This window comes from Mauremys reevesii, linkage group 15 (assembly GCF_016161935.1).
Source record: "Mauremys reevesii isolate NIE-2019 linkage group 15, ASM1616193v1, whole genome shotgun sequence".
Lineage (NCBI taxonomy): Eukaryota > Metazoa > Chordata > Testudines > Geoemydidae > Mauremys > Mauremys reevesii.
Window position 1 is genome coordinate 32,693,384 of NC_052637.1, and position 15,484 is coordinate 32,708,867.

Consider the following 15,484-nt stretch of genomic DNA (forward strand, 5'->3'; position numbering starts at 1 on the left):
GCAGGATAGATTGTACTTCCTGAACTTCCTAATGAGTATCCAGGCTCTCCTGCTAGATGCCTGTTTCTGAGACTGCGTTTTCCCAGCATGCTCTTCAGGCTGCATTCAGGCTCTTCGGGGAAGGGGGGGGGGGTATTTCTGGATCACTAGATTTTCTGTTTAAGGAGACCTGCACATTCCTTGTCCAGACATGGTGTATAGGGTTTTTGGCAGCCAAGGGTGATGGATTTGGTGGTGGCCTTAAAGATTTACTTGGCTAATTCTTGAGTATGCTTGATCTACTGAATTATTATGCAGGATACAGACTATATATTAATCAATGAGCTTAGTGTAATTGTCCCTGTCTGCCTCTCTGTAGTTCCACTCTAGCCTTGGGCAAGTGGTCACTCTAGGTATGGTAATCCTTATTTGGATGAGAATGCTGGCTAAGGATGAAATTTCAAGGACCCTGCAGGTGGCTGGTAGAGGGCGGTCCCAGCAGAAGTGACCCAACTGAGATCTAGGGAGTAGCCCTGGTTCCAGCTGGCAGAGTGAAAAGTTACTGGTTGCTTAAGACCATGAAGAAGGTGTAATGTGTTGTGGGAGGCCCAATTTGCAAGGTCTATTTCATCTGGTATGGCGGTTGTTAAAGTTTTCATCATAGATGGAAGGATGCTGGAGTGATGGTAGAGGAGGAGCAGGCATAAAACTCACCAGATACATGGCAGTAGAAGGTCTCTCCAAATAATGTGGCCATACACCTGACCAACATCACTAAAACAGGCCCAAGACAAAATATTCAAAGTGTAAATCAAAAAAGAGTGGCATCAATACAGGCAATTTCCACAGCTCAAACCCAAGATGAAAACTTCCAGCCATTCACCCAGGGAAGAAATAGAAAATCACTGAAATCAATTAAAATAGGGAAAACCTGCAGCTTTGACAGTGATATCACCAGAACTACTACAACATCTTGGGAAAATAAGTCAGCACTGGTTGTCCATCTTCATCCGCATCACACTTTTCAAGGGAAGAAGAAAACTGGAACTGTCTTTTTTTGATCTTACAGCAGCTTGACACCATCTGGCACATTGGTCTGCTGTACCAGATGTCAGGAGTTCTTTCTAGATGAGTTGTCATGGCAACTGAGCAGATGGCTCTGAGGCAGACATTTTTAGCTGGCTCTGAGCCACAAAAACAGCATCTGGAGATTCCAGAAAAACGGACTCCTGCCAAGCTTAGTGTTGGCCCCAACTGTATTTAATGTATTCACCGGTGACCTACTGAACACCATCTCTGGGCAGCTCAAGGACCCTGACTGTATCTGCTTGGCCTCAAGGGTCCATGACTTCCAAAAGGTTGAAGAGAACCTGAACAGTGATGGGACTGCCATAGGTGACTATTGCAAGAAATGGAGGCTGAAACCAAGTACATCAAAGACCGTATCAACGTGTTTTCATGTACACCATGCTCCGAGCCAACTTGAGCTTAACATCAATCTAAAGCCACTGTACCTAGGGTCACCCTAGATCATCCACTGACCTACAAATACCACCTCACAAATGTCATTTAAAAAAAAGATCAAGAGCAGAAACTGTCTCCTGAACAAACTTCTGGGGTTCTCCTGGGAAGTCAGTAGGCAAAAACTGCATAATTTGGGACTTGTTCTCTGCTACTCAGTTGGCAAATATAGTGTCCCAGTTTGAATAAACTCGGCCCATGCTAGCCTAGTGGACATGCACTTAATCATATCATAAGAGTTATCAGAAGCATATTGAAGCCAACAAAACTCATTACCAGTCCTAGTCAATGTTCCTCCACCTAATATATGATGTCAGCCAACAATCTGATGCAGCCAACAATCTGATCACCAAGATACAGCAAATTCCAAACTTGCCACTGTTCAGGGATATATGGGATGTGCCCCACCACTGACTACATAGCAGAAATCCTTTCTGGGCAGTGCTGCATGTTCTCCATCTGGCTGATAAAATCTTCAGCTCACTGAGGCAGACAGAGAGAGCCTCTGCCCCTACCAGGAACTCCCACATTCTCACCAGGCCAGATGAACCCGCCTCTGGAGCCATTTTCAGGTGTGGTTCCTTGTGCCCAGCCAGACTTTGCTTGAGGCATCCAGGACAGTCCACTGTGCATCTTTGGTGCTGTGGAGGGTGTAGCACACGTGCTGAATGGTTGCTTTTTTTTTGTATGGAGCTCCCTGGAGGTCCTTCCAGGCTGAACACTGCTGACTCAGAGGCCACTTATTGACTCAAGATGATTTAGTTGTTCCTTTCTGCCCCTCTTTAATCCCCCATCACCACCACCCACACTGTACTTCCCAATTTGGGCAGGATACCAGGCTTAATGCCCCTGCTGTTGCTATAGGATCTATAGTGACCATGAATGGTCAGGACTTTTAGGCCTCATCTGCAAACTAATACTGCTGAAGCACTGGTTCAATACTGATTCAGAATAAAGGGGGCCACTTACTGAATCAGCACCCACAGATATGATGGAATTACAGCCCTAGGTGCTGTGATAGTACCAGTTGGATCTTAAACACCCTGAATTTAAATATATACCAATAATTACTGCTTGTCTCTATCTATTTTAGGTACTTATGTAGGTCCTATTACTGTAGTATCTGAGTGCCACGCAGTCTTTAATGTATTTATCCTCACAGTACCCCATAAAGCAGGGCAGTGATATTGTCCCTGTTTTACAGATGGGAAACTGAGGCACAGAGACGCAAAGTGACTCACCTAAGGTCACACAAGGAGTCGGTGGGAAAGCAGAGAACTGACCCCAGGCCTCCCAAGTCCCAGCCTAACACCCTGACCACTGCACCAGCCTTGCTCTCCAATAAATACTTACCCCTTGTAATCTTTCGTCTCTTAATTTATATTTCATTGGATGTTTTCCTTGAAAATAAGAGGAGAGCAGAAACAAAGACAATTGAACAAAAAAGTGAAGGGAAAGAAAGGATGGTGGGGGGCAAGGAGAGAGCCATCTTGGTTTCTGTCCTCTGGGGATCAGTCAAAGATTTCTAAAAAAATTAGACCAAATCTTTTTTTCTTTAAAAAGAGACAATCCAGATGCTAAGACAGTCAGGGAAAGGCCTTCAAGGACCTGCCGATAATTGTAGTGTACAAGACATCTCCGTTCTGATTGCCTCATAGGAATTGCAGTAGGTTAGATGTTCGCATACAAGGCTCCTCAAAATGCTGCAGATTTAACTGGCAAAGTCAAAGCAAAATGGTGATCTATAGGTTTGACCCTACTGCTTGAAAACATAGTCCATCCTGATCACTTCCAGTGGAAGATGGGGGGCAGGATAGCTCTGTGGTTTGAGCATTAGCCTGCTAAACCCAGGGTTGTGAGTTCAATCCTTGAGGGGGCCACTTAGGGATCTGGGGCAAAAATTGGTCCTGCTAGTGAAGGCAGGGGGCTGGACTCAATGAACTTTCAAGGTCCCTTCCAGTTCTAGGAGATTGGTATATCTCCAATTATTATTATTTAAGATTGTCCAAGATCAGTATACTTCTCTGTAATTACTACTTGCATTTTGATACCACTTCAAGCTCCCAGTTAAGGTCAGGGCCCCATTGTGCTAGGCATTATATGTATGCACAGTAAGAGACAGTTCCTGCCCCCAAAAGCTTGCAGTCTAAATATGTAGACAGACAATAGGAAGGAGAAATGAAGTAGTATTCCCATGTTAGGGATAGGGATCTGAGGGACAGAGAGACGTGGAATCTACGAAGCAACTGAAGCTTCTAACTTCTGTTTAGCCACCTAAATTCTATAGATTTCAGTTGAAATTAGGAGCCCAAATAGAAGTTGGGAACCAAAGTAACTTTGTGGATTCCATCATAAGAAATTATGTAACCAAAGTCACAGAGCAAGACTATGGCAGAGGTGGAAATTCAACCCATGTCTTCCAAGTCCCATAATTCCTCTCTGTAACCTTTATTAGTCTCAACACAAAGCTAATTATGAACAGCATTTTATAAAGCATACTGTACTTTTGCTATTCTCTAAGGGATAATATTTTACTCTTTATATTGTCCAGGTGACAATGTCTCTGAATTGGATGGTGCGGATGACTTCAGACCTAGAATCCAACATTGTGGCTGTTGAGAGGGTGAAAGAGTATTCAGAAACTGAGACTGAGGTCAGCTCCTGAACTGTTTGCAATCAACATGTTTATTCTCAGAAATCCATAATTTCCACTTGTCTTTCAACACTTAGACAGAGGGGGACCCTGCTCTGAGGACCTGACTCCGTAACCTAGACAAATATGATGTTCTAGACACTAGTTTGGGTTTGTCTGTACTACTCAGTTTTACTGTCTTTGTTAACAGGTTGTAACATAGTTGATGCTAAACATGAGCCCAAATTCTCTGCAGCTGTAAGTGGGAGAAACTCCACGGAAGTCAGTGGAACATTTTTCATCAACAGAAAACTTGTCTATGTATAACACAGTCCATGTCTATGTATAATATTGTTAACATGTTGTTCATAACCATGTGTTTTGACTTTGCTCGTGAGCAGGGTTGTAACACAATTCTCCGGCTCCATATAGGTTCTTCTCTTAATCACCTTAGCCGGTTCTCCTGTCTCCCACATCTTTGTTCAGAAGCACACCTCAGTCCTCTGCCCACGATGCTTGCAGCTGAGGCAGTGTGCAGTTGCTTCCCAGCTTTTCTCAAAACACACTGACATAAACACAGTTGTGCAGCTTGGTAGATAGACACTTATGCCTGGAAATAAGCTGCTCTGTGGATGTTTTGGACTTCTTTAGTTGTAATTCAGAGGAATGTAAGGATTAGGGTATACAGAACTAGAGAAGGGCTTGAAGGTGAGGCGCTTCAACTTGATATGGTAGCAGAGAGGAGGAAGCCAGTCAGGATCCATAAGAGTGCATTGTGGACCAGATCCTCATCTCGGGTAAAATGGCATAGCTCTGTTGAAGTCAGTGGAGTTACACTGACTTATACCAGTTGAGGATCTGGTCCTATATGTTGAGACATTTCCGTAGTCCTAAACTAGAAGAACCAGACTGGATGCAAGTGAAGGAATCTGTTTTTCTGGCTTATTATTCCACCGTATCAAATAATAAGCAGACAGAAGTGAATTAGTCTCCTGGTGGGATTTTAGTAACCCTAAAAGTTTAATATTTTAAATCGCAGCCTGCAGCTTTTAAAACCTTAGGGAATAATTTCTAGCTACTGTTCTCCTTTAGGCTCCCTGGATAATTGAAGACAAGAGGCCTCCGGAAGACTGGCCAGCACAGGGGGAGGTGGAGTTTGTTGATTACTCAGTAAGATATAGGAAAGGCATGGATCTGGTGCTGAAAGGCCTCAGCCTCAGAGTGAAAGGTGGAGAAAAGGTATAGTACAGCCTTTTATCATATGTGAATCTGTTGCTGATGTAACACATGGGATTTGCAATAACAAAAGAGGATGGGCTGGATCCTCAGCTAGGCTAAATGGGTACAGCTCCATTGAGGTCTATGTCCATTTAAACCAACTGATAATCTGGCCTGATGCATTCACAATGCCTTAGAAACATCCTGAGAAGTTGCTACAGCCACTGCCTCTGTTGAGATACAGTGTGTGTGAGTGAACGAGGGATAGTCCATTCCTGAATAAAGAGAGATTCCAGTCAGTTCCTGTGGCTGACAACTCTTGGCATGGGTGGAGGTGATCCTGTTGGCCCAAATGCCTCTGTTCTTCTTACCCAAGCATCCAGCAAAGGCTTTATCTTGTGGGCTTTGCTTCTTCTCAGTATATTTGAAAGTGCTGGGCCTTGCATGACGTTCCCCAACAAGCCTATTTTGTTTCTCCTAGGAGATTCGCCCAGTTAGGAAGCTAAGGTTAAAAAGAGGGAGAATGGCTCTCATTCTGGATGTTTAGCTCTAGAGCTGTCTTCTAGATGTGAGAATAAGTATTTTGCATAATGACATAATCAAATTCATACATTATGTACCTATTTATAGTTGATATTGCTCAAATTCTGGGAATAATTTGAGACACAATTGACAGAAGGACCATTAGGGAGTGAGGAAGCTCACAGTAAGGTTCTAGTCTCTCTTCTTAGCATCAGATCTTGTATAATTGCTCCTTCAGTAAAGCTAATACCTCATTTAGAAATATGCTTTGTTCCTAATTCTCCAATGCATGTTTTAGATTGGAATTGTTGGAAGAACTGGAGCTGGGAAGTCCTCCATGACCCTCTGCCTCTTTAGGATTTTGGAAGCTGTAAAGGGAGAAATTAAAATAGATGGTGTGAGAATTTCAGAGATTGGTCTTCATGATCTACGATCCAAGATAACAATTATTCCTCAGGTAAGTCAGTGCCTCTCTGTGTGTCTCATAATAAAGGGTCTGAACTCTAGTAACTTAGCAAACAGCAAATTTTGTAGCCACAAAATCAGTAATTGATATTTACATATGTGTACACATCTACAGTAGAACCAATTTGTTTTTTACATGACTCTGTTTTATAATACTCCCAGTTGAGGATGCTTCAGATGTCAATTGAAAGTCAAGGTAAAGGATTTAATCAAGCTGTGAAAGAGGACCATAGTGTAGGTAACTGTTTCCTATTGGACTTCGCGAAAGTAAACAAGGCAATTAGTTCTAACCTTACCCCATGATTGGGGTTCATAAACTCAGCAGAAAGAACAGAGGAAGGGTAATTGGTATATCTCCAATTATTATTACCTATCTCCTAGAACTGGAAGGGACCTTGAAAGGTCATTGAGTCCAGCCCCCTGCCTTCACTAGCAGGACCAATTTTTGCCCCAGATCCCTAAGTGGCCTCCTCAAGGATTGAACTCACAACCCTGGGTTTAGCAGGCCAATGCGCAAACCACTGAGCTATCCCTCCCCTTACTAATAGGGTAAATTAGTAGCCCTAGCTATGTCCCATTTAATTTGACCCTTCTAATAGTTACATTGTTTTAAGGTTTACACATTATATTAACACTATGTAATTATTGGGGGTGACTTAGTTTTTGTATAGTTTAAATGTTTTATTGGATTTTTACAGACTATACTATAGCAGGGAAAATGTCATACTTGCAAAGGCATGTCCTAAAGTCTCTAAGTGTCAGAAATATCAGTTCCATGTGTGGGCTTCACCCTCCAAACACTTTCTTGCATGAGTTGCTTGACTCAGAAGAGAAGTCCTATTGGACTCACTTAATGGCACAGCTCCCATGAATAAAGTTACCCATGTGGAATGGGTGCTATGCCTTGTTGTTAGGAAATGAATATTGTTTTGGAATTCAAGGATTCCTCATCAGGCCTATGGAGCCATGCTACAGCCTTTGAAAGTCAATATCCTTTTCTAAGGTGAGTGTTTGTGAGCATGAAAATATTATCATCATCACTGAACATTTATATTGTGGTAACCTCTAAAGGCCACAACCAGGTCAGGGCCCCATTGCACAAGACACTGTACAAATATACAAAAAATGTCAGTTCCTGCCCCAAAGAGCTTACAATTTAGAGGTGGGCAAATAATTGATATTTTCAGTTCAGTTGCCGACCTGAAAAATCCACATACACCCCCTAAAACCTCCTGTTTCGGGTCCACCCAAAGTGACCGTTTTTTTTGGCGGGGGGCGGGGGGGAGAAGGCTTTTCTCACTGAAAGGAAAAACAAAACCAAATAAAAAAAATGCAGGTTGCACAAAATGTTTCACTTAACCAAAAACTAAACATTTTGCTTCATCTTTGGGTGTTTTTTACACTTTTAATTTTTTGGGAGGTGGGGGGCGATGTTTTTAGTTAAATGTAACTAAATTTCATAACAAAACTGTTCAAAACAAAATGTCAAAATGAAACATTTAGACTTTTTTTCCAGCTGAAACTATTTGCCAGCTTCCACCCAAATTCATGAACAGTTCTGAACATCCCAAAACAGCATTTTTTGGCAAATAAACTGTTAGCTGAAAAAAATTCACCCTGCTCTATTTATAATATGTTGTTGCTAAGCTGGGACCTTGTATTTCAATGTAATTTAGTGTTTCTGTGGCAAACAGGATAATAATAAACTAATATACCCTTTGCTATGAGAGCACAAATGTTGATGCTCATTTTGATGTTTGGCTTATTGTGGCCAAATCCACAACAGATTATATTTAAAATGCTCTTAGAGCTCAAACTGAAGCTTGCTAGGCCTTTGGGATGTGGTCCAATGGCTACTGAAATCAGTGAGAATACGGCCACTGATTTCAATGGGCTATGGATCAGGTTTTAGTGTGCTAAGACCACGGCTGCTTCTGCTAATCATAACTTCTTCACTGCTACCTTGTCATCTCTCTGTTAGTTTTATCCACCTATTGTCTCTCATCAATGATAGATTGTAAGACCTTTGGGGTAGGAATTTGTTGTTTATTCCATGCCTAGCATAAAGGGCCCCTGAGCCTAGATTGAGGCCTGTAAGGTGCTACCACGATGCCGCTGCTAATGAACTTGGATATCCTAAAGCAGGTCATTGAAATGTTATCACTTGTGTATGTAAAACAATTTAAAGTTCTTGTCTAAAGAAAATGGGTTATTTATACAGGACCCTGTTCTTTTTTCTGGAACACTGAAAATGAATTTGGATCCATTTAATAAATATTCCGAGGATGAAATATGGAAAGCTCTTGAGCTATCGCACTTGAAGAGGTTTGTCAGCAGTAAGCCCGAGAAGCTGGAGTACGAATGCTCAGAAGGGGGAGAAAATCTCAGGTAATGAATGTCCTGAGACACCCTCGGGGTTTTGGTGTCATAAGGAATGTCAATTCTCTGCTCCAGGCTCTCCTGAGCCCCTGACTCAGGATGTGCTGAATAGGGATGCTTTTCTAAGTCAGGGCCTGATCTTCAAGGGCTCTGTTCAATTAAAATGTACAAAAGAGAACTCAGTAACGTACAGATACGACCTGCGAAGATAAAACATTGGCTCATGATGATGAACTGTTGCAGTCAATGACTAAATGGGTGGTGAAGACTCCACTCGCGTATATACCCCAAAGGTATTATCTCCGGGATAAGGTTGAGACCCACTGGTGGGGCATGTGAGGGAAGTTTGTGCTGCCCTTACTATCCCTGTTTCCTGGATAAGTAAGAGAACCAATCTAGCTCCTTTTATAAGGATTCAATTCACTTAAAAAAAAAAAAAAAATACCCTCACAACTCTAAACTTTTCTTCCAATTTTGCCAGTCTGCTATTTTGCTAATGATGGACTTGATGAAAGTGCCTCTGGGAATGTACAGTAGGACAGCAACTACAGTATGATAAAGCGTCTGCTTCTTCAAATCCACTATAGGCCCTTTGCATAACAAGCCTTTGCTAGCTATAGTCATTCAGAGCCATGAAGGAAATGATGCTCATTACTATTTGTAGTATGGTATTTGGTAAGTAAACGTGTTTTAGAGCTTGTTGAATAATGCTGTTTATTCATCAAATAATTTATCTGATGAATTTTCTCTTATTTTTCACTTTTTGTATTAGCTCTACAGGTAGTTGAATAATATTGGACAATTACATTGTTTGTCTAATAACTTTATCCTGTCAGCAACCAGCTCTAACATGCATATTAAAGAGCCTGTCTGTGAAAAACCTTGTGTCTTTGCTTTCAGTGTCGGTCAAAGGCAGCTTGTCTGTTTGGCAAGAGCCCTCCTTCGCAAAACAAGAATCCTAGTCCTCGATGAAGCCACTGCAGCTATCGACCTCGAGACAGATGATCTCATTCAGATGACAATAAGAACTCAGTTTGAAGATTGCACTGTACTAACAATAGCACATCGGCTGAACACAATAATGGATTATACAAGGTAAACTTAAAAGCAGAGCAATTAATGGTAAATATATAGAATGAATATCATAATTCTGAAAAAAAAAAGATATTTTTCTGATCACCCTGCAGAAATTTTTGACAAAGCTAAGAAAGAGCTTTTAATCAACGCCTCTTTGAAATCCGTAAGCAAGTCATAAAGTCTTCTGACCTGTATCAAGAATATTTATTTCTGCAATCCATATTTCTGAACACCAATACTGGCTTTCCCTTGGAATTTGTAGAGAGATTAGTGATTTTTAATGCCAGAAGGGACCATTTGTGATCTAGTCTGACATTGTATAACACAGGCCATAGGACTTCCCTGAATTAATTCCTGCTTCAAATCCAATAGCTGTGGTTGACCTAGAGCAGATCTTTTAGAAAAACATTCAATTTTGGTTTAAAAAATTCAAGTGATAGAGAATCCACAACCCTTGGTAAGTTGTTCCAGTGTGGGGTTAATTACTCTTATTGTTAAATATTTGTGTCTTATTTCTATTCTGAACTTGTCTAGCTTCAGCTTCCAGCTAGTGGATTATGTTATACCGTTCTCTGCTAAAGTGAAGAGCCCTCTATTATCAAATTACTATTCCCCATATAGGCACTTGTAGACTGTGATCAAATCACTTCTCTTTGGTAAGCTACATAGACTGAGCCCCTTGAGTGTCTAGCTATAAGATATGTTTTCTGATCCTTTAATCATTCTCATGGTTCTTCTCTGAACCCTCTCCAGTTTTTTAACATCCTTCTTGAAGTGGGATACCATAACTGGACACAGTATTCCATTAATGCTTGCACCAGTGACAAATACAGAGAGAATGTAACCTCCTTACTCCTATTGAATATTCCCGTTTATACATCCAAAGATTGCATTAGCTCTTTTAGCCACAAAGTCACAGAGGGCGCATGTCTAGTTGATTATCCACCATCATCTCTAAGTTCTTTTCGAGACTCTGCTTCCCATGATAAAGTCCTCCATCCTACATTCTTTGTTGACCTTACTTTTGGCCACATATTGTTTGCTTGCAACTCTTACCAAGTGATCCAGATCGCTCTGTACCAGTGACCTGTCCTCTTCATTATTTACCACTCCCTGAATCTTTGAATCATTTGCAAACTTGATTATTTTATATCTTTTTCCAGATTGTAACAGGGCACATGTGGGCCCTTCTCTCTTCTGCCCCTTCCGCCCCCACAAACCAGCCAGAGACCTCTGCTTTGATGCAGTCACCTGTGCTCTTTATTTACAGTACCAGTTCCCCCCACCTTGTAGCTACAGATAGCATCAGGTTTACAGCCTCAGGGACTGCTTGTTTCTGCAGCCAGCAGGGGAGAGTGGCCTCTACCTCTCTGGCTCCTCCCTTTCCTCTCCCCCTGGCTTCCTTCCTGCCAGCTTTTATGTAGCCCCTGGCTAACGAGGCCGGCAGCTGTTCCCTATTTGCCACTTAGGCCTGGGTTTACTCAGCTAGCTCCAATTCCCCTTTCCTGATTGGATCTGGTGTGACAGAGGGCTGGCTCAGGGTTTCCTAGCTAGCACCCTGTCACATAGATCAGTAATAAAAACATTAAATAATGTAGGGACAAGAACCAATTTCTGTGGGACCCCAAGTGAAATACAGCCGCTCAGTGATGATTTCCCATTTGCAATTATGTTTTGAGACCTATCAGTCAGGTTTTAGCCATGTTGGTTTTTTTTATCGTTTAAGTTTAATCAGAATGTTTTTTGGTACCAAGTACCTTACAGAAGTGTAACCATATTACATCAGCATTATTATCTTTATCAAGCAAATTATCATCAAAGTTGCTATTCATTCTATCAACTAAACTTGTAATTTCATCAAAAACTCAGTAGTCAATATCAAACAGAATCAACAGATGGCTCATCTCAGAACTGTTTCACACAGCAGAGGCGTTAGCCTTAGCATGAATTTACTATGTGGTATAGTTCGTTTCCTGCTTTGCAACGTGCCAGAATTCAAATTCAGTGCAGCCCATCTTTCCCGAAGAGTTATCTTGACAGTGTAACCCTGCATGCAGATAGGAACGTTAAGAGTATTGAGTGTTGGGAAACCTCTGAAATTCCTATACCATTTCCCTTCTCTGTAAGTCCATCTCCAACTTTTCTTCTCTTCCTCTTCTTAAAAGTAAAAGCAGGCTTGCATGAAGTTGAAGGGTGCGCTCTGTGTTCCTGTCTGTTGGATGATGCAGAGTGGAACATGATGTTCCAACATTAACATATAATTAGGGTTACCATCCGTCCCGTTTTGGCCAGTCCCCCTTTTTCAGCTCTGTCCCAGCTGTCTCTGCTTTTCACCAAAACTGTGGATTGTCTCAGCTGTAAGGCAGAGCAGAGAGTGGGAGCTACTGCAGAGGGGTTAGCTGAAGGCAGCACTGTCGGCCAGCAGGAGAAAGGAGAGTAGTGGCTGCTGCCTGGCGCGGGGCTCGGCAGGTCAGGGGGGAGGGCAGCTCTTGCCTGGGCAGTGTGGGGGCAGGGCAGGCCAGGTCCTGTTTTTACTTTAAGAAATATGGTCACCCTACATATAATTGGAGGAAAAAGAAACAGTCGAAAGGGCCCCACTTTGCCTCTCAGTGAATTTGCACGATCCTTTTATCAAATCTACAGGATCTGTGCTATGCCCCAGCTTTTAAACAGTCCCTCCAAGAAACCCCTTCAGCACGCCAGATGCCCAAGGGATCCCATTCCTACTTAAGGGTAGGCCACGCAGCCTCAAGAGGTGCTGTCTTCAGAGACCAGTGCACCTCAGCAAGTATTTGCAGTGACACCAGCCAGCCTTTTCAAAACAGAGTAGGATTTATTAATCAACTGACACACAGCTTACCTTGTGCTTTAGGTTAGTATAGAGCAATAATGGTTAAGACACAGTCCGTTCTGGCCACCAGCGTTCTACCCAGCCAAATTGCTATGGAATCCCTTCTGGCTCTTTGTCAGTCAAAAAAAAGAGCAGATGTGACTCTTATCCCAGCCAGCTGATGCCTTTCCCCTTTGTTCTTGACCTAGGTCCTTTGCTCTGCTTTGCTAAGAGGTGGAAAGAAACCTCTTTCCTCTTGATGTTTGGTTGCTAGGTGTGAACATTGTCTTCCAGCTTCTCCTTTTATATGGGTCAGTTTCAGCCAGTCCTTTAATGATCCATTCATTTCACCCCAGACAGCTATGTGACCCGACACTGGATAACAATGCTAAGTACAGAGGAAAACTGAGGCATGCATAGGAATCATCAAAATATTATCAGAAATTCTCATTGTCACACTGTTATGCTTCTAGAGCTACAAATCAGGTTATGAACAGTAAAGCTGAAGCAGTATAACTGAATAGGTGGGCCTGATTCTGCTTCCATTGGCTTAATTAGGAGCAGGTCCTGTGTGTGTTAACTTGCCACTGCACAAGTCTCACAACCCCTTTGAGGCATCTCCAGTTCCTGTATGGATCTGTTTTGACCAGCAATGGGTATAATGTTCTTTGATAGAATTATTACACGTTAAAGGTTTTTTTAAATGGGTTATTACTACTGGGAGACTGGTACGGCCATGGAATTAATGGCCTTAATCTCCGAGATACTGACTGACTTTTTTGGAGGCTGTGGGCGTTTGGCACGTCTGTAAATTAGGCATAAACTCACACTGAGGTGTTATGTCTAGCCTGCTGCGTTGCAGCATGTGAAAATGATTCAGCATAAAGAGAGAAGATTTGGAAAAATGCCCGATTTCATTGTTGAAGGAATTGAGTTCCCTATAAGGAAAGCTTCTGCAATATCAGTTTTCTGCTTTTGTTTTTTACAGGGTTCTCGTTCTAGACAAAGGAACAATAGCTGAATTTGATACACCTTCAAGCCTTATAGCATCAAGGGGTATCTTCTATGGTATGGCTAAAGATGCTGGACTAGCATAGCAAGACTTTTATACCATTGAACGACTGACTCATCCCAAAAGTGACTCATGAATGTACTGTATTTTACAGAACAGTCTTTGTAATAGACTAAACTTGTGATACATGAATTGTTACAACTCATAATGATGAGAAAATGAATTTTATATTTTTAAAAATATTTTATATATACATAAAGTATTTTATTAACTGCTTTTATTTTTTCTTAAAAGAATGCCAAATATCCTGCCAAGGAAATGTATGTATCGCAAGCCAACATGTATTGTATTCTGGTTTATCATTAGTAAATTAAAACTAGTGATATAAAATACATCTGTGTCTGTCTTCTGTATAAAACACATTCATTCTGAAATGGGAAGACTGATGATGTTCTGTGATGATACCAATAAAAAGAAAGTAATCCAGGAATGTTTCATCTGTGTAAGTAAATATCCCTGGGGCAAGAGTGTTGGATGCTGCAGTCCCAATACTGCAACCTGTTCTAGTGCCTTCATGGAGCTTCATTGGGTCAGAAGGCCAGAACTTGCAGAATCAGGATCTATAACATTCCTTCCTCCTCCCACCAATCTAAGGCCTGCAAATAGAACTAAACTACTGAAAGCCTGGTGAAGTCAGTAGGAATCTGTACCAGGGCTGTCGATTAATCGCAGTTAACTCACACGATTAATTCAAAAAAATTAACCGCGATTAAAAAAATTAATCGCAATTAATTGCACTGAAACAATAGAATACCAACTGAAATTTATAAATATTTTGGATGTTTTTCTACATTTTTAAAAATAACTATTTCAATTACAACACAGAATACGAAGTATACAGTGTTCATTTTTATATTTTTATTACAAATACCTGCACTGTAAAAATGATAAACAATGAAATAGTATTTTTCAATTCACCTCATACAAGTCCTGTAGTGCAGTCTCTTTATCATGAAAATGAAACTTACAACTGTAGGGGTTTTTGTTACATAACTGCACTCAAAAACAAAACAATGTAAAAATTTTGAGCCTTCAAGTTCACTCGGTCCTACTTCTTGTTCAGCCAATCACTAAGAGAAATAAGTTTGTTTACATTTATGGGAGATAATGCTGCCCACTTCTTAATTACAATGTCACCTGTAAGTGAGAACAGGCATTCACATGGCACTGTTGTAGCTGGCATCGCAAGATATTTATGTGCCAGATGTGCTAAAGATTCATATGCCTCTTTATGCTTCGGCCATTGTTCCAGAGGACATGCTTCCATGCTGATGACGTGTGCTAAAAAATAATGCATTAATTAAATTTGTGACTGAACTCCTTGGGGGAGAATTGTATGTCTCCTGCTCTGTTTTACCTGCATTCTGCCATATATTTCATGTTAGAGCAGTCTCAGATGATGACCCAGCACATGTTCGTTTTAAGAACACTTTCACTGCAAATTTGACAAAATGCAAAGATACCAATGTGAAATTTCTAAAGATAGCTACAGCACTCGACCCAAGATTTAAGAATCTGAAGTGCCTTCCAAAATCTGAGAGGGATGAGGTGTGGAGCATGCTTTCAGAAGTCTTAAAAGAGCAACACTCTGATGCGGAAACTACAGAACCCAAACCACCAAAAAAGAAAATCAACGTTCTGCTGGTGGCATCTGACTCATGATGATGAAAATGAACATGCGTCGGTCTACAAGGCTTTGGATGGTTATCAAGCAGAACCAGTCATGAGCATGGACGCATGTCCCCTGGAATGGTGGTTGAAGCATGAAGGGACATATGAATTTTTAGTG

At 41.4% G+C, this 15,484-nt stretch overlaps 1 protein-coding gene across 3 annotated transcripts in view; it reads left to right on the forward strand.

The window, feature by feature from the left end:
• Positions 1-13,973, forward strand: part of ABCC3 (ATP binding cassette subfamily C member 3) — a 101,418-nt gene extending 87,445 nt beyond the window's left edge. For all 3 annotated transcript variants that reach the window (XM_039501172.1, XM_039501174.1, XM_039501171.1), the window contains 6 exons: positions 4,052-4,153; positions 5,225-5,371; positions 6,171-6,329; positions 8,559-8,725; positions 9,617-9,811; positions 13,612-13,973. In XM_039501172.1, coding sequence (XP_039357106.1) covers positions 4,052-4,153; positions 5,225-5,371; positions 6,171-6,329; positions 8,559-8,725; positions 9,617-9,811; positions 13,612-13,720 — 879 coding nt within the window. In that variant the 3' untranslated portion in view covers positions 13,721-13,973. The remainder of the gene's footprint in view (positions 1-4,051; positions 4,154-5,224; positions 5,372-6,170; positions 6,330-8,558; positions 8,726-9,616; positions 9,812-13,611) is intronic.
• The last annotated feature ends 1,511 nt before the right edge of the window (positions 13,974-15,484 follow it).